Below are 19254 nucleotides of genomic sequence, written 5' to 3'. Positions count from 1 at the left end.
AAAAATTAAAGGCAAAGAGAGAATCTTACAGACAGCAAGAAAAAAACAACAGGTTACCTACAAAGGAGCCCTCATAAGACTGTCAGCTGATTTCTCAACAGAAACACTACAGGCCAGAAAGAAATGGCATGAAATATTCAAGGTAAAGAAAAACAATGATCTGAATCCAAGACTACTCCATTTAGCAAGGCTATCATTCAAAATAGAAGGTGAAATAAAGAGCTTCCCAGACAAAAAAAGGCTAAGGGACTATATTAGCACCAAACCAGCATGGCAAGAAATGTTAAAGGGACTGCTGTAATAAGCAGAAGAAATAGAGAAATAGCAATAATAAGTTAAAATGGCAATAAATAAGTACATATCAATAATAACCTTAAAATGTAAATGGATTAAATGTTCCAAGCAAAAGACACAGAGTAGCAAATGGATAGGAAAGCATGACCCATATATATATATATAGTTTACAAGAGACCCAGCTCACAACAAAAGATTCATACAGGTTGAAAGTGAAGAGATAGAAAAAAATTTCCAAGCAAATGAAAATAAAGTTGATGTTTGCTGTAGGTTTTTTGCAGATGGTATTCATCAGATTAAAGAAAGTTTCTCTGATAGTAGTTTAAGAAGAGGGTTTCTTGTTTTTGTATTTTGGACAGTTGAATTTTTATCAAATGTCTTCCTTTTTTATTGTTATCATATGATTTTTCTATTTCATTCTGTTAATGCACTGAATTACATTGATTAATTACATTGATTTTCTGAATGTTAAACCATTCCTCAAATAAACTTACTTTGGTTGTAATGTATTATCTTTTTTTTAAAAATATGTTTTTATTGATTTCAGAGAGAGGAAGGGAGTGGGGGAGAGAGTTAGAGATATTGATGAGAGAGAAACATCAATCAGCTACCTACTATACACCCCCCACTGAGGATCGAACCTGCAACCTGGGCATGTGTGTGCCCTGACCAGAATTGAACCAGTGACCTGGTGCATGGGACGATGCTCAACCAACTGAGCCCCACCAGCCAGGCTGTATTATCCTTTCTACATATTCTTAGATTTGATTGGCTAGTATTTGATTGGGGTTTTTATATCTATGTTCATGAAAGAGTTTGGCCCATAATTTTCCTTTCTTACAATGTTCTTGTCAGGTTTGGGTATCAAGATGATAATGGCCTTGTAAAACAACTTGGGAAGTATTACCACTTTTTCTATTATCTGGAAGAATTTATGTAAGCTTGATCTTATTTCTTGCTTAAATGATTAATAGAATGCACCAATGAAGCCATTCAATCCTGGAGCTTTCATTGTGGGGAGAGTTTAAATCAAGGATTCAATTTCTTTCTTTTTTTTTTTTATTTTTTATCCTCGCCCGAGGATATTTTTCCATTTTTTGTACAGATAGAGTGGGAGGAAGGGAGAGAGAGAGAGAAACATCGACGTGAAGGGACACATTGAGTGGCTGCCACCTGCACGACCAACCAGGGCCGGGGACAAACTGCAACCGAAGTACGTGCCCTTAGCGGGAACCGAACCCGGGTCTCTCTGGACCGCAGGCCGACGCTCTAACCGCTGAGCCAAACTGGCCAGGGCAAGGATTCAATTTCTTTATTAGAAATAGGACTATTCAGGTGTTTCTACTTATTTTCATGTCAATTTTGATAAGTTGTGTTTTTCTAGGAAATTGTCCACTTTATTTACATTTTCCAATTTATTGCCATGAAGTTTTTCATAATATCCTCCTATCTTTGTAATGCTTGTGATTTCACCTTCCCATTTCTATAGTTATTTGTACTTTCTCTCTGTTACTCTTGATCAGTCTTGCTAGGTAGGAGCTAATCAATTTTAATAGTCTTTTCAAAGAACTGGCATTTGCCTCTGCAATCATCTCTATATTCATTTCTTTCTTATTTCATTCATTTCTCTGATTTCTTTGAGTTTACTGTCACTTTCTCCCTGATTTGAGATGATTACTTAGATCATAAATTTTCAAATTTTCTTATTTTTTTCAAATGCCTTTAGGGCTGTACATTTTCCTCTAAACATAGCCTTGGCTTCATCCTACAAGTTTTACTATGTTGTGTTTTCATTAACATGCAGTTCAAAATATTTTCTGACTTCTTTTTGTTTCTTCTTTGATTCATGAGTTATATAGAAATATATGGCTTGATTTCCAAATATTTGGGGCTTTTTTGTAATCTTTCTTATATAATTATATTTTAAGTCCACTGTAATTAGAGAATATACTCTATATGAGTCTAGTCATTTGAAATTTGTTGTGATTTGTTTTCAAGTTTAGCATATAATCTATCTTGGTAAATGTTCTATGTACACTTGAAAAGAATGTATTTTCTGCCATTGTTGGATTCAGTGTGATATATATATATATATGTGATATATATATTTAGGCAAAAATTATTAATCTTGTATTCTTGCTAATTTGGGGGGCTGCTTGTTCTATTAGTTACTAAGAGAGGTATGTTAAAATTTCTCACTGTGGTAGGCAGAGTTCTGAGATAGTTCCCAAGATTTCCATACTCACTGTACATGCATGGTATAATAATAGTCTCCCCTTGAGTGGGAGTGGACTGTAGATATAATTGATTTCAGTCCTGTGGTTAGATCATGTTATATGATAAAAATGAAGGGGTTTTGCAGATTAATTAAAGTCCCAAATTAGTTGATTTGAGGAAATTATCCTGAGTGAACCTGACCTAATCAGGTAAGCCCTAACAGGAACTGGCCTTGAATAAGCAAACTGGCAAGTTGTGGAGAGGGCCAGGTGACAGCGAATGACAGGTGGCTTCTAGGAACTGAGGGCCTCAGCTGCAACTGCAAGGATCTGAAGTCTGCCAACAACCGTGAGCTTGGAAGAGGACCCCAAGCACAAGATGCATAAGATGAGATAGCAGCCCTGGTTGACACCATGATTTCAGTCTGATGGGACCTGAGCAGAGGATGCAATTCACTCATGCCCAGATTTCTGATCTACAGAAATTATGAAATAATAAGTGTTGTAAGCTGCTAATATTTTGGCGGTAGAAAACCAGCACACCCACTATGATTATAGATGTATCTTTTTCCATTTTAATTCTTCATTTTAAAAATTATATTTAACCTATTTTATACCCCTGAAAATGTTGTTATTGTTTGATAAAGTCAGTATTATCTTAGATTTATCTTTTTAGTTGCTTTTCATTGTTTCCTGCTCCTTCATGCTTCCATCTGGGATCACTTTTTTTCTGCCTGAAGAATTCCTTTGTTTTTATTTATTTATTTATCTTTATTTTTTTATTCTCACCTGAGGACCCATTTTTTGTTCAGATAGAGTAGAAGGGAGAGAGAGAGAGAGAAACATCGATGTGAAAGGGACACATCGAGTGGTTACCACCCGTACAACCCAACCAGGGCCAGGGACAAACTGCAACCGAGGTACGTGCCCTTAGTGGGAACCGAACCCGGGTCTCTCTGGACCGCAGGCTAATGCTCCAACCACTGAACCAAACTGGCCAGGGCTATTTGTTTTTAACGAGGGACTGCTACTGCTGAATTTTTTCAGGGTTTTTTTTGTTGTTGTTTTGTCTTTTTTGTCTTAAAATGTATTTATTTCATCCTCACTTTTTGTTTTGTTTTTTTTTTATCCTCACCTGAGGATATTTTTCCATTTTTTGTACAGCTAGAGTGGGAGGGAGAGAGAGGAAGGGAGAGAGAGAGAGAAACATCGATGTGAAGGGACACATTGAGTGGCTGCCACCCGCACGACCGACCAGGGCCGGGGACAAACTGCAACCGAAGTACGCGCCCTTAGCGGGAACCGAACCCGGGTCTCTCCGGACCGCAGGCCAACGCTCTAACCGCTGAGCCAAACTGGCCAGGGCTCATCCTCACTTTTGATGTATTTATTCACTGGATATAGAATTCTTGTCAGTAGTTATTTTTTCAGCACTTTGAAGATACCATTCTTCTGGCTTCTGTTGTTTCTGTTGAGAATCTTGCTGTCAGTGTTATTGTTCCTTTGAAAGTGATTACGTGGCTTTTCCCCTTTTCTGGCTGCTTTGAAAATTTCTATCTTTGTTTTTTTGCAGTTTTTTAATAATGTGTCTAAATATGATTTTCTTTGTAATTATTTTCCATGGAGTTTATAGTGCTTCTTGACTCTGTGGTTTGGTGTTTTCATCAATTTTGGGAAATTCTCTCAGTCCTGTGATACTGTTGAAAGTATTGCTCAACTTCTCAGCCACTCAGCCTCATGTTTGCTTTCAGAATTGGCAGTCGCCTCAAAGGCAAGGTGGCACGCCTTTGGAGGCCTGGCTAACCTCTCAGTTTCTCTGTTCTGGACCCTCGCCCCACCAGGTCTCATTGTCTTTAAGGTCCTCCAAAAGCCTTGAAACCAATTTTGTGTTGTTCTGTTTTCTAGTTCTCAGCAAGAGGTTTGTTCCTACAACCTGGTGGACCATTGCTGGAAGTAAACCTCTTTTCTTGGCGTTTGTGATTACTTCCTACTTTTTAAAGCTAGAATATGTGGCAGGTTCTCAAATGTGCAATATTGAATTTAAGTTAGTGGCCTCCTCACAGCATGAACCTACACTGAAGCCCTGTATTTCCCAGTAAGAGACTACATTATTCTCGAATAATGTCAGTGTAGAGAACTTCTGGAGATTGTTGTTGTTTTTTTCATAGAGAAGTATGGGTATATTAGATTAAGAAAAATGAGGTTTGCTTTGTAATTTGAAAAGTTATTGTGGATTTCATTGGTGCGTACCTTTCCATATTTTACTTAGTGCCAGTGTTTTCCCTATTGAGAGGAAACTGGAATTTGCTTGCTCAGTGCTTCAAATGTCAGCCAATCTAAAGTGACTTGTTTCGCTGAATTTTCAATTCATTTCCCTGTATTTCAGCAGTGCATTTTGGACAGAATTCACTTGCTCTAAGATTGTTTCATTGGCTATCAGGAAGACTGTATTTTGTCTTACATTTAAAAGCTTATTGTTTCTTCATAATTTTCTTTTCTGTGCATTTGCAGAGGGTGCTCGAGAGGAAGATCTAGATGCTGTGGAAGCTCAGATTGGTTGCAAACTTCCTGATGATTATCGTTGTTCATATCGTATCCACAATGGGCAGAAGTTAGTGGTTCCTGGGTAAGATGGTTGTTGTTTTGGTTATTTTTAATGATACAAGTTATTTTCTAGAAGGAAAATAAACAAATCGTATTTGTAGTTACTCTTAATAGATTAAAGGAGTGTAGGAATTCCCTCTTCCTTATAGTAATTCATAAAACAAAATCTACAGCTTGGATTTGATTTTACCAAAATAAATGTCTCTCATAAAAACATTATTTTTATCAACACATCCTTACAGTGAAAATGAAGTCTGGTTCAGTGCAGGGGCAATAAGACGTAAGGGAGATGCATGTGGGGATATATTTTAACTAAAACTGTTCAGAACCCTTGAAGATGTTTATCTTATTATAGGCCAGATAATTTGTTTTGGAAAACCTGATACAAGTTCTGTGTACCATACATGTAAAAATAATAATTTTTTAGAACTACATACACTGAACTAAAAAATGCATAGTTTTGTCCTATTCAAGCATAGCCTATAATTAAATGGCCTATTTTAAACTACTAAAAGATGAAGTATTCATTGTGGAACCTCTTAGGAAAAGCAGACCATGTAGTTAGTAGCTGTCAAATTCAATCATGGTTTTAAAAACTATATGCTTTGAACGGGTCTGCTCCTTTTCTTCTTTTATGAAATTAAGCTATTTCAGAGACTTTGCATTTGTGCAATGCTAATAAGAATTTAGGGTGAACTTTGCATTGTTCTCATTGGAACATGGTGACTCTGTGTGTGAAGAATCGTATGAGGCCCGTTACCATTTCAGATCAGGGTTGAGTGAGTACAGGGAATCTTGGAGGTGATTGTATTGAAATTGTAAGGTAGTATTCAGAAATGAAATATTGGGCAGTTAGGAATAAAACCTAAGTTACTGGCTTTTTTTTTAGTCTGTGTTCCTGTTGAACTAAAATTTGACAGAATTGAGAAATTGTCACACTTCGAGAGCAAACAGTAGAGAACTTTATTAAAAGAGTTGCCTAGAATTGATAAGACAGAAAGCTCATGATTTTCAGCACAGGGATTTTTATCTATCCACAGCCCTGTGATGAGACTTCAGATAGGAGTCTCATTAAGGACCCACACCTGTGTTATTCTCATGTACATGCAGTGAGATGAATTTAGATCTTATGCATCCCAAGTTTATGAAAATTTGGTCAAGGTTTAGGCTGATTAACATTTATACTCTGGTAGGATAGAGTAAGCTAAAGGTTGTAAGAGCATAAAGGTATTGGAGAGAATTTACCCCCTTTAAACATTAAATTAGTCACACACGTATACATAGAAAATCAGTTTATCATGGCAAGATATATTCTTGAAAGCAATAAAACTTTTTTTTTTTTAATAAAGCTGACAGTGACACATTTAGGACATTAAAGCTTTTAATTTGAGTCAGAATCTTTCCACTCAAGAGTTTGAATTTAATATATAAATTGTAGTATTTTGGGCATTCCCAGTTTAGAATTGACATGTTAACCAGTTCTTATAAAGTTCTCAATGTGAAATTATTATTCGTTAAGAAGATGAAGCATAGCTGTTGTTTGGCACTACATCTGATTAAATTTTTGAGTCTGTTCTCAGGTTGTTGGGAAGTATGGCGCTGTCTAATCACTATCGTTCTGAGGATTTGTTGGACGTCGATACAGCTGCTGGAGGCTTCCAGCAGAGACAGGGGCTGAAATACTGTCTTCCTTTAACTTTTTGTATACATACTGGCCTGAGTCAGTACATAGCAGTGGAAGCAGCAGAGGGCCGGAACAAAAACGAAGTTTTCTACCAATGTCCAGTAAGTAGGAAGTGTGTTTACGTTTGGCTTTAAGATGTGTTCTCATGAGTGTATAAATTGTTGAAAGGGTATAGAGCATTATACAATTTAATTATAGACCTATCTAACTAGACATAATGGCATGGAATGGCAAAAGAAAATTTTACCGATGGAAAAACAATGCAAACTATGGTACATACAGAGGGAAAGCTATGATTTTTGTGTTAGGGCATTTTAAGGAAAACTAAACTAATGAGCTTCTTGTTGAAGTAATTAATTATACATTTCTAACTTTAAAATTTTAGCTTTGGAACATCATTTGATCCAAGAGCAGTAGGAACTTTCTAAATTCTTCAGTAGGTATTTGAGATGTTGAAAAATGAAGATCCTTTAAAAAAGATTTATATTGATTTTAGAGAGAGAGGAAGGGAGAGGGAGAGAGAAAGGGAAACACTGATGAGAGAGAAACACTGATCGGCTGCCTCCTGCATGCTCCCTGCTAGGGACTGAGCCCACAACCTGGGCATGTGCCCTGACCGGGAACCTGGGACCTCTCGGTGCGTGGGACGACGCTCAACCACTGAGCCACACTGGCCAGGGCTGAAGATCCTTTTAAGAAGGTTTTTGTTATGGTTTTAACATAATTAGAAAATATGATATTTGGTTTCAGTCTTATTTCTTCAGTTCTCAGTAATTCCTTAGTTACAGAACTTCTTTCATTTTGACCTAGCTGTGAACTTTTAACTTAAAAGAGGAATTTTAAATAGAAAATACTGTCCTAGCCGATTTGGCCCAGCTGTTAGAGTGTTGGACTGAGGACCATAGGGTCTCCATGAAATATAAATTCCCGGTCAAGGGTATATTCTTGGGTTACAGATTCGATCCCTGGTCATGTGGGAGGCAACCAATTGATGTCTCTCTCTCTCACATTGATGGTCTCTCCCTCTTTCTTTCCCTCCCTCCCTTCTACTCTATCTAAAAATCAATGGGAAAATGTCCTTGGGTGAGGATTAACAAAAAATAGAAAATACTTTTCATAGTTATCTGAGGCATGTGACTCTTACATTTTAAATATTTTAAGAGCATTCATAGCTTTTAATTTTTTTCTAAACATTTTCACATCTTTTATCTCGTTTTTGACTTGATACTGCTATAAAGTTGTAGGGTGATGGCTCGATCTCTTAATTTATAGAGAAAAGTGACTAACTTTGAGTTCTTCAGGTCTCTTGACTGAATTCAAAGCCCTTTCTTCTAGGATAATTGGCTGTGTTTCTTCTTATCTTAACTTCCTAGTTCTTTTCCTGAAGGACAGATTTTTAGTTCATTGTAACAGTAATAGCAATATGTAAATGTTTAGCTGTTACTGAGAAGTGCCCAGCACTGCTCTTCTAAGGACTTGATAGAAAGAACCTAAATACAGAAATAATGAAGCAGGAGCAGAAAGTATGAGAAATGTTCAAGTACGGGGACAGCACCTGGGTTATTGTACACTTGTTTTGCCTTATCTCCAGGGAAGAATACAGATAATGAACAGTGAGAAATTAAGTAAAATGTATATTTTTCTTTTTTATTTTTTTATTTTATTTTATTTATTTATTTTTATATTTTTCTTAATTAAAATATTCTTTTTCTCACCTAGGACCAAATGGCTCGGAATCCAGCTGCTATTGACATGTTTATCATAGGTAGGAGAAAAAAAAGTCATCTTTTTCCCTTTTTTTCTCCTGGTCAAAAAGATTAAGTTGGTAGAAACTTTTTAGTTACATGATCAGTTGAAAATTTTATACTTGTATTTCTTAAGGCTTGCTGGTTTATAACGTACTCTCTCTAGGCACGCATTAGAATAGCTCTTGTACTTTATTTGAAATTGGTTTCTATTTGGAAAAAAAAAAAAGCCATGCCCTATGTAGTCTTAATGCTCTTAGGACTCTGTTATGGAACAGTGAAATGTATAGAATTAATATGAGTAAGTACATATTTCCCTTATATGCACATGTAGTTTTCATCAATCATGTTACTACATAATTATATATATATATGTATATATAAAACACAACTTTGTACTTTTTCTCTCTTTTTTTAAAATGTTGTATTGTTTAAAAAAGATTTTTTTTTTATCCCCACCCGAGGACATTTTTTTGCATTCATCTTCAGAGAGAGAGGGAGAGATGGAGGAAGAACGAGAGAGAAACATCGATGTGAAAGAGACACATTGACTGGTTGCCACCCACACAACCCAAACAGGTTGGGGACAAACTGCAACCAAGGTACATGCCCTTAGCGGGAACCAAACCTGGGACTCTCTGTAACCGATGCTGTAACCGCTGAGTCAAACCGGTCAGGGCTAAAAAAGATTTTTAACTGATTTTTAGAGATAGAGGAAAGGAGAGGGAGAGAGAAAAATCAGTGGGCTGCATTCTGCATGTCCCCAGACGTGTGCCCTGACCCGGAATCAAACTGACAACCTTTCAGTACATGGGACAGTGCCCAACCAACTGAGCCACACTGGCCAGGGCAGTACCTTTTCTCTTTTGGTGCCAATGCTATAGTAAAATACTGGTAAGTAACACTAGAGACCTCAAATATCAGTCTTTGAAAACCAGTGTAAACTGGGCTTCATAAACTCCTTGATACAACTACTTTTCCTTGGCTTTAAAAGGATATTTCTCAAAGGATTTGAGAACAATTCAATTTGTATGCAAGTGCTGCTCACCCCCTTGCTATCCATTCAGTCTTGTTTTGCTTAGATTTTGCTCAGTTAAGAGAAGCTCGCTGTTTATCCATTTGGCTTTTTATCCATTTGGGGTATCCCTGGCACATATTTAACATCCTCATATGCTAACAGTAAAGGAGTCTTGCATGCTGAGACGTCTGTATTTAATTATTTCTCCTAATTGTAAGCTTGAACAGAGTATATGCTCTATACTGTGTTACAGTCTAGGTTTTGTGGCATACTTCACAATATCAAGAAGCTCTCACTCCTGCGTAGTAAGTTATAAAAAGCTTTTATACTGGCCCCTGGCTGTCAGCTTCCCCTGACCCATGTGGTCTGTGGCTTCTTCTAAGCTAAGAATCCATGGCGGTTTTGCTTCTACTCATTGCCCTTTTTGGCATCTTCAGCACATATTTTTAGAAGTGATCATCATGGCTGTAGTGCAGCGGTGCTACTCAGTTTATAGACTAAAAGCCGCCTGATCTCTGAAGTAAGCTGCCAGCTGGGCTCTTTGAGTTTCTTGCTGTTGGTTTGGTGCTGGTTTGACATGGCCTGGAAGACCCCACCCCTATAGCAGAATACTCAGGTCTAATAATACTATTCTGGTAGTTGGGGTTTCTCCTAGAATGAGAGAGCAAAGCAAAGATTTGAGATGAGATGGAAAGTTAGTGCTGGGAGAAAAGATGAGAAAGCAGTTTCCTTTAAGTTACCTTGATGAAACCCCAATGCTATAAAAGAAACATACAGGCTTATTTTATTTTTATTTTTATTTTATTTTTTTATTTTTTTATCCTCACCTGAGGACATTTTTCTTTTTTTTTTTTTTTTTTTTTTTTTTATCCTCACCTGAGGATATTTTTCCATTTTTTGTACAGATAGAGTGGGAGGGAGAGAGAGGAAGGGAGAGAGAGAGAAACATCGACGTGAAGGGACACATCGAGTGGCTGCCACCCGCACGACCAACCAGGGCCAGGGACAAACTGCAACCGAAGTACGTGCCCTTAGCGGGAACCGAACCCGGGTCTCTCCAGACCGCAGGCCGACGCTCTAACCGCTGAGCCAAACCGGCCAGGGCCATTTTTCCATTTTTTGTTCAGGTAGAGTGGGAGGGGGAGAGAGGAAGAGAGAGAGAAACATCGATGTGAAAGGGACACATCGAGTGGCTGCCACCCGCACGACCAACCAGGGCCGGGGACAAACTGCAACCGAGGTACATGCCCTTAGCGGGAACCGAACCCGGGTCTCTCGGGACTGCAGGCCGACGCTCTAACCGCTGAGCCAAACTGGCCAGAGCCATACAGGCTTATTTTAAAAGATAAACTACCTGCCTGGCTGGTGTGGCTCAGTGGTTGAGCATCAACCCATGCACCAAGAGGTCGCTGGTTTGATTCCTGATCAGGACATATGCCCAGGTTGTGGGCCAGATCCCCAGTGGGGGGCATGCAGGAGGTGGCCAATCGATGTCCTCTCTCATTGATGTTTCTATCTCTCTCTCTCTCCCTCTCCCTTCCTCTCTCTATAAAATCAATAAAGAAAAATATAATAAAATAAAAGAACTATCTTAGAACATATAAATTATATCTTGATTTAACTAAGTTTGACTTTCATGGAATTTCTGGTAAAACATAAGATGGAATCTCCTGGTGTTCAGTGCATTATTAATAGATATTTAAGAAAACTATTCTATGTTCAGATGAGTTTAGTAAGTGAGGGCTGCATAGAAAATTCTCCCATTTTAAAGAACATACTTTGGTATGTATGTATTATAATAAATTTAGGTACACTGAAATATACTATGCCAATTTCTTTTTTATGTAGACCATAAGAAACTTATTTTTCTTATATAATATTTTATTTCAGTCTTGGGTGGTGTGGCTCAGTTGGTTGGGCATCGTCCTGTGCACTGAAAGGTTTTGGGTTTGATTTCCAGGTTGTGGGCTTGATCCCCAGTAGGGAGTGTGTAGGGGGCAGCTGGTGGATGTTATACTCTCACATTGATGTTTCTCCCTTTTCCCTTCCTCTCTAAAAATCAAACTATTCCTTTAAAAAAAAAAAGTTCTATAATATTTTATTCCATGAAATATAAAAAATGATCTTTTTTAAAAATTCCTCACCTTAGGATATTTTTCTACTTATTATCAGATAGAGTGGGAGGGAGGGAGAGAAACAGAGAAACATTGACATGATAGAGCCACACTGACTGATTGCCTCCCGTATGACCCAACCAGGGCAAGGAACAAACCCAATTGAGTGCTCTTGACCGGAATCGAACACGCAACTCATTGGTCTGCAAGCCAACGTTCTAACTGCTGAGCCAAACTGGCCAGGGCTAAGAAATGATTTTTTAAAGCTACAGGAAAAGTACTAGTTTTCATAACAAAATCATACCTTATTTGAATATTAATTACATGATTAATGTCATTAAAGATGGACTTCTTAACATCTTGTTTTAAGTAGACAGATGATCAGTGCTTATGTTGAATACAAGAGCATTTTATAAATAAGGGGTCAGTATGGGCCATTAATAGATATTAAACGTCAACTATTGTAGTGTATTTCCTCTTAGTTGATGCCTTTGAAATGTTAAAGCTATATGCCCTCAGACCCAAGCCTAAATTGTATCTTCTGTCATTCTCAAAATAGATTATTAAGTAAATACTGTAAATTTAGCATCTGACATTTAGCATAGCAGAGTATAGGAACTGGGTTGATTAAAATAAGATTATAAGAGGTTTGTTGGGAAACATTGATTAAGGGACTAATGTATGGTAGGCACAGAGATATATTAACAATGTACTAACAGTAAGAGGGTCTGAAAAGTTAGGTTGTATTACTAGAGAAGACAAATATAATTTATGTAAATGCTTGTCACTGATCCAGTCACTAGATCACGGGTGTATCATTGATCTTTTCTGCTTCGAGCTGGTCACTGAGAATATGAAGGGCCTCTGTGCATTTGAATCATACTAGTGCAACTAGACTACTTTGGGATTGGTCTGAGGCCCAGAATTCTACAGTGCCATACTCCTGTTATGTGTCCAGACTGTGCGTGGGTCAGGATGTACCTGGACCGGGGATATACCCTGACAGGTTGAGGATAGGTGCTGATATTTTTCCTGTAGTTTCTTCCTAGATATCTCCTTCTTATCTCCTTTGTTCAAGAAATTATAGACAGAAGGCTTTTTATTTCTGTACCAGAACAAAATAAAGTTTAGGACTCTGTTATTTAATTATAAGTGTAAAAAGTAGTTTGAAGTTAGTTGGAGAATTCCGTAGCAGGGTAGTTGGGAGTAAGATGGATAGAACTGAGACTAGAAACTGACCTAAGAAAGGACTAGTGGGCCCTGGCCGGTTTGGCTCAGCGGTTAGAGCGTCCACCTGCAGTCCCGAGAGACCCGGGTTTGGTTCCTGCTAAGGGCACGTACCTCGGTTGCAGTTTGTCCCCCGCCCTGGTTGGTCGTGCGGGTGGCAGCCACTCGATGTGTCCCTTTCACATCGATGTTTCCCTCTCTCTCTCTCTCTCTCTCCCTCCCACTCTGTCTGTACAAAAAATGGAAAAATGTCCTCGGATGAGGATAAAAAAAAAAGGACTAGTGGAATTATAACTATAAATGTTTCTAGTTTTGATATCATACCTTATGCAAAGAGAAATTACAATTGTTTCCTTGATTCCTGTATAGATTTTACAAAAACTATTTCTCCTTTTCCCCGCTTTCTGGTTTACAGGTGCTACTTTTACTGACTGGTTTACTTCTTATGTCAACAGTGTTGTATCAGGTGGCTTCCCTATTATCAGAGACCAGATTTTCAGGTATTTCACTTGGGGCTTTTGGAATGGAATGATTGGAATCAGCAAAAATCATCAGTTACAGACCATAAGATGAAATTTCCCAGCAGGTTAACAACAGAACCTCTCATAATTGTAAATCTATTTTATTCTCACTTTAAAGTCAAAACATCCAAACACTTGAACAGCCAGTATTTTTCTTATCTTGAAGAAGCAAGAGAAAAAACTGATTTTGATTTAGAAGTTATGGCTGTATAGTAGTTACATAGTTTCTTTTTGGGGGAGAGGGGAAACCCAGCTGTTTACCAGTTAGTAGATTTAGTGTGAATAGCAAGTCAGTAACTATTAACTTCTAGCAAATATTTATTATCTCTAAATGGAACATCCAGGCATTATCGGTAACATTGGTTCACAGCAGCCTGGTTGGCAGAAATGATAGATTAAGTATGCATTAGAGGCCCCTAGAATAACATACATAACATCTTCATTGTCAGAGCCACTGTTTATAGGGTATAGCTGGGTTTCCAGATGCCCCTAAGTTTCCTTAGCTCTGAAAACGGAGATTGGTTCTTTTTAGTTGCCAAATTAATTGCTGATCTATTATTTGAACTGCTAATCCTTGACCTTGGACTGCTACCATTACTGATCCAGAGTTTTCAAAGCTTTCTGGTTTGCTTGTAATTTCTAGTTTTTGGGGTTTTTTTCTAAGTTTAATAGGACTATACCTTTAAGATCTCAAATGTGATTTAAATTTTCAATCATAAAGTGAAATATAAGCTATTTTAAATTGTATCTTTAAACCTTTTATCTTATAGAATTGGGGTCAGTTGACTAAAAAATGTTTATTTTTTTAAAAATTGCCTAGATATGTTCATGATCCAGAGTGTGTAGCAACAACTGGGGATATTACAGTCTCAGTTTCCACATCGTTTCTGCCAGAACTTAGCTCTGTACATCCACCCCACTATTTCTTCACATACCGAATCAGGTGAGAATTTGACATGGGGTCACCTTTCAGCTAATAGTGGGAATATCCTATGGATGTGTTGACATAAATATAAAGCACATCTTGAAAGGCAGCTTCTTGCTGAGTGTGGAGGAAGGTGGATAACAAAATCTTCTACAGTATAGTTGGGTTTTTTTTTCTGCTTTTCATTTATATTTGCATTTACTGATGCTGAATTTACTCTGGGGCCATAATTTTTTGTTTCTTCAGTGTCCTCTGAGATATGTTTTTCTTCTGTGCAACCTCCTGTTCTGGTTTAGGAACAATCTGCTCTTTTTCAGTGAGGATCACCTCAACATGGCAGGGAGAGTCATGAGTGGGTTAACCCACCCGTGACCTCTGTAGGTTCTGCGCCGCATCTTGGGAGCTTTGTTCATCTGGATGTGCTCAGTGACCACAGATTCTCCATCTAGACCCTGAAGTTCAGTATTGCTCCCTGCAGTTGTAAGCATGTGCAGCGAAATTCAGCACTCTTTTCAGCCACCGATCCTCGTCCGGCCCCACTGTTTGGGCAGGGCACTCCATCATTGTGATGACGGAAAGGCACACATTGCTTCTGTAAAGTGCCATCCTTCAGATACTCGGTGGCTTTTTGAATATACATACCCTTGATGGTCTGAGCAGTTTCACAAATGTTCTTAAAGTGAACTCAGAGATTTGAACCTCTTGCATGATTTTGTGGGGTTTTCTGAGTCAAGTGAATAGTGAATCATTTTCAGAGGTCGCCTCAGGCTCCTTATGGGAAGAATAAGTACAATATAGTTTTTAAGACTCCTTGAGTTTATAATAACCTCTAAGTTATTTCTTGTAAATACAAGTATTGTGCCAGATACTTTGCAAGCTGGACGACTAAGTTGTAATCATAATGAAATGTCAAAATTAGAGGTGTAATGTTTCTAGAAGCTATCAAACTGCCCAAGGTAAAATCCTGCTTTTTAAAATATCATCTGGCCTTTGTATATTCAATTAAAAGTCTAATAAATACTTACTGAGTGCTGCCTGGATATCAAACATGGTGTTAAGCACTGGATTCGGTTAAAGAAAAAACAAATATTAAATTCACTTGAATTAGAAGTATTCTATGCTGTGACATAAAGACAGCTCATTGCCCTAAGGGAGTAAGGATACTTTGTTTTTAGGTATATTTTTTATATATTTTATGATGTTGTATATAGTATTGTAAAAATAAGTATATACATACATACTAGAAATATTTCAGTAAAATATACTTACCAGGAGCATTATAGGATTTTGGTATCCTACATAGCCTTTGATATGTCTAAGTTATACATATACAGATGTTTATTGTTTAATTTAGACCTTGACTAGGACTGAGACATGCTTAAATTAATAATATCTACATATGCTACTCAAAATGAAAATAAGAGGTAGCAGATTCCCAGAGGAAGGGAGAACTAATAGTATTGGAAGCAGAGTCAAGGTGTAGTCCCAGTAATGAATAGTGACACTTTGAGCTTCCCAGAGGCTAATGGAGAAGAGGGAAGTGGGGTGCACAGCCTTGGAGTGAATAGATTTGTCGGTGTATTAGAACAGAAGTGTTTCAGGGCACTATATTCTAGAAAGTGTTTCCCATATTGGTCTTTAGTTGTCACCATTGTCTTTGTGAACTTTTATGTTGCCCTTTCTGTTGTTGGTCCCCACTGAAGTCAGGTGCGTAAGTTGAATGACAGCATTCTCATGGGAGAGTTAAGCTAATCAGGCCAATATCTTTGGGAACTTCCAGAAATAGGTGATTAACACAGACTTTGGGGTGTGTTTAATTTCCTTTGGAAATTATCTTTGTGGTCTTAGTGCAAATATTGTAGTTCTTAAACAAAAGAAACCAAAAAAGGCCTGATTTCTGTCTTTACTGCTCCATTTCCTTCTCCAGGATTGAAATGTCAAAGGATGCACTTCCCGAGAAGGCTTGCCAGTTGGACAGTCGCTATTGGAGAATAACAAATGCTAAAGGTGATGTAGAAGAAGTTCAAGGACCTGGAGTAGTTGGTATGTAATGCAAGATTTGGGTTTATATATCAGTTGCTTCTAAGACATTTTAGAAAGCATATATGTGACACAGCTTGGAAATGCATGATGTAGTTAGTAGATAAGACTACATCTTTTTAATAGCTATGTTTACAGTGTGAGAGGTGTTACAGATTCTGGGCTTCTCCTAACTACAATACTTTGCTTCATAAATATAATGTGTAAACATTGTAATTCTATCAGTTGAGTACCTTAAACATGGACTTTTCTAAAATTATAGCAAACTCAGGGATTGAGCTTTCATTCTGTGGAAACAGAATGAAAATTCAACCTGGGTTCCTTGCTTTTCCTTTTTTTTGTAGCTGAATAATTATTCACTATCATATTTTGTAGATATAGGGCAGAAAGAGAAAATAAATTTTGTATTTGTCATTTTTTTGAAATTTGGGGAGAAATGTTAAAATTAATAACAGATTTTTATTGTTTGTGGATTTCAATTATCTCTAGCTTGATTTCCATTGGCATTCAGTTTTTTAAAAAAATTACAATTATCTTAAATTTCTGAACTCTTAGATTCTTCAGATTTTGTATTTGTGCTTCAGAAAAACATTTAAGCTGTGTACTTCTTTCTGTTACCGGTCCTAAGCATATACAGAATTCAGTTTAAATTGAGGTTGTTCTAATTTATTGCCACAAATAAAGTCATATTCTACATGTTTATCTAAGGAATTTTTTCTGAATTTGGGATCTAGCGCCAAACAATTTTATTAAAGCTGTAATTCTTTTTCAGTCATGTGATCCATTGGAGTAAGAATTCTCCCTCGTGACTACCATTTTGTCTGAGCTAAATTCTTAAGCTGCATCTTCAGAATTTTATATTTTAGTCTCTTGCTTGCTACTTTTAAATATTTAGATTATTATTATCACTGTTTAAACTAATGTCTGTGACACTTACTAACCATGACTTAAAGACGGTGTCTAAAATTTCTCAAACATTTTGAGAAAGAAAATACTCCTTTTTTATTTTATTTTCGTCTACTAGATATTGCCCACTTCACCCACACACACAAAAGTCAAATCATCCATAATCCCATCAGTATTAATATTTTGTTAGATTTTCTTTTAGACTTTGTTTCTAATTGTGCATATACTTTAACACAGTTTACATAATCCCATAAAGGACGTATGTAATTTGCTGTGATGAACTGAATTCTATACTTTAATTTATTGTTATTATTTTCTTTGCAGGTGAATTTCCAATCATCAGCCCTGGTCGGGTCTATGAATACACAAGTTGTACCACATTCTCTACAACATCAGGATATATGGAAGGATATTATACCTTCCACTTTCTTTATTTTAAAGACAAGATCTTTAATGTCGCCATTCCCCGATTCCATATGGCATGTCCGACATTCAGGGTGTCTATAGCTCGATTGGTAGGTTAAACTTTCCTCTGGTGCTGATTTACGTGACTTTTTAGAATTAACTCTACAAAGGGTCTTTGTTGATTAGCCAGACAAATAGTTTATAAATTATGTTCCAGAGAACCCTAGACATTTTGAGGGAAGTACCTTGAGGAGGGGTGGGATATGTGAATGTGTTGGGAGAGATGGACAGTAAGGAAGCAGGCTCCATACTTTAGTCGGAGTAATTCCACTGTTACCTGTTTTTGTTTGTTTGTTTTGAATAGCTTTATTTTTAGAGCAGTTTTAGAGTCACAGAAGAAAGAAGGTACAGACATTTTCCATACACCCTCTGCCCCCACACAGTATTTCCCACCAGGGTGGTACCACTGTTACAACTGTTGGACCTACACTGGCATGTCATTATCACCCTAAGTCCATAAGGTACATTAGGGTTCACGCTTGGTGGTGCGTATTCTATGGGTTTGGGCAGATGTATCATGTCTATCATTAGTATTATATAGAGTACTTTTAAGTTTTAAAGGTTCAGCCTCTTTTCCACTGTTTCCAAAAATACGTCTGTCACCTAATGAGAAACACCACACTAGACTAGTTAGTATCTGCTTTATTTTATTTCATTAAGACTGGGAAAACAATTTCTTATAATGTTTTTGCTAAAACTCTCAATTTTGTAAAATAATACAAATATCCTATAGAAATTATTACAAAGAGGATTTAATGGATAGACTTGTACTTTTAGTAGTCTCTCTTTGGGATCATTTCCTAAGTCAACTAGGTATATTTTTTAAATCTCATTTTTAAGGTTATCTTATGGCAGATATAACAGTAACTTATGAGCTATAAAATGATAAAATAAAATTATGAGGCTCTAGTTATACGATAAAAATAAAATGTGAATTGCATAACCAGAATGTAATTGAGTTGTAGGCATCAAAGGTTCACAAAAAACCCTCTGGCTCCTGGGATGACCCTGATGGGTAGGTCTAAAATAAGTCTGGGAAGATGGACATGATATAAGCCTGACCCAGAGTGGACACATTCACAACTCCAATTTGTAGACAGGAGGATGATGATGAGACTTTATTTAGGCCATTATACTTGTAGTGTGTCTGGGACAACAATCTACAGTGTGAGTTAGGAAGTGAAGCTTAGCTTCCTTCCCAGTGGAGGAATGTTTGCTACTCTTCATGTCCAGTACTGGGGATTTGCTGCTTCCTGTGGCAATCTTCCATTTTGACCAGCCCAAACTCTATGAGATTGGTATTATCTTACCCCTAAATGTTTGATATGATTTATCAGTCAAGTCATCTGGGGCTGGAATTTTCTTTTTGGAAAAGTTTTGAAATATGAATTTCTTTAATATCAATATTTTCTGTTTCTTGTTTCACTTTTGGTAATTTGTGTCTTTCAAAGCATTTGTCCATCTGTCTGAATGTTGAATTTTTTGGTATAAAGTT

At 37.2% G+C, this 19254-nt stretch overlaps 1 protein-coding gene across 1 annotated transcript in view; it reads left to right on the top strand.

Annotated features, from left to right (window-relative positions):
* The window catches only part of FBXO3 (F-box protein 3), a 37004-nt gene that overhangs the window by 12380 nt on the left and 5370 nt on the right, over positions 1-19254 (top strand). The window contains exons 4-10 of the mRNA XM_036258336.1: positions 5022-5136; positions 6695-6899; positions 8518-8563; positions 13318-13402; positions 14244-14366; positions 16276-16391; positions 17619-17809. Of these exons, the coding sequence (XP_036114229.1) occupies positions 5022-5136; positions 6695-6899; positions 8518-8563; positions 13318-13402; positions 14244-14366; positions 16276-16391; positions 17619-17809 (881 nt within the window). The remainder of the gene's footprint in view (positions 1-5021; positions 5137-6694; positions 6900-8517; positions 8564-13317; positions 13403-14243; positions 14367-16275; positions 16392-17618; positions 17810-19254) is intronic.

Source organism: Molossus molossus, unplaced genomic scaffold, assembly GCF_014108415.1.
Source record: "Molossus molossus isolate mMolMol1 unplaced genomic scaffold, mMolMol1.p scaffold_m16_p_13, whole genome shotgun sequence".
NCBI classification, from domain to species: Eukaryota; Metazoa; Chordata; class Mammalia; order Chiroptera; family Molossidae; genus Molossus; species Molossus molossus.
Note: the sequence above shows the minus strand (reverse complement) of the source record. Positions and strands in the feature narration are given on the sequence as shown.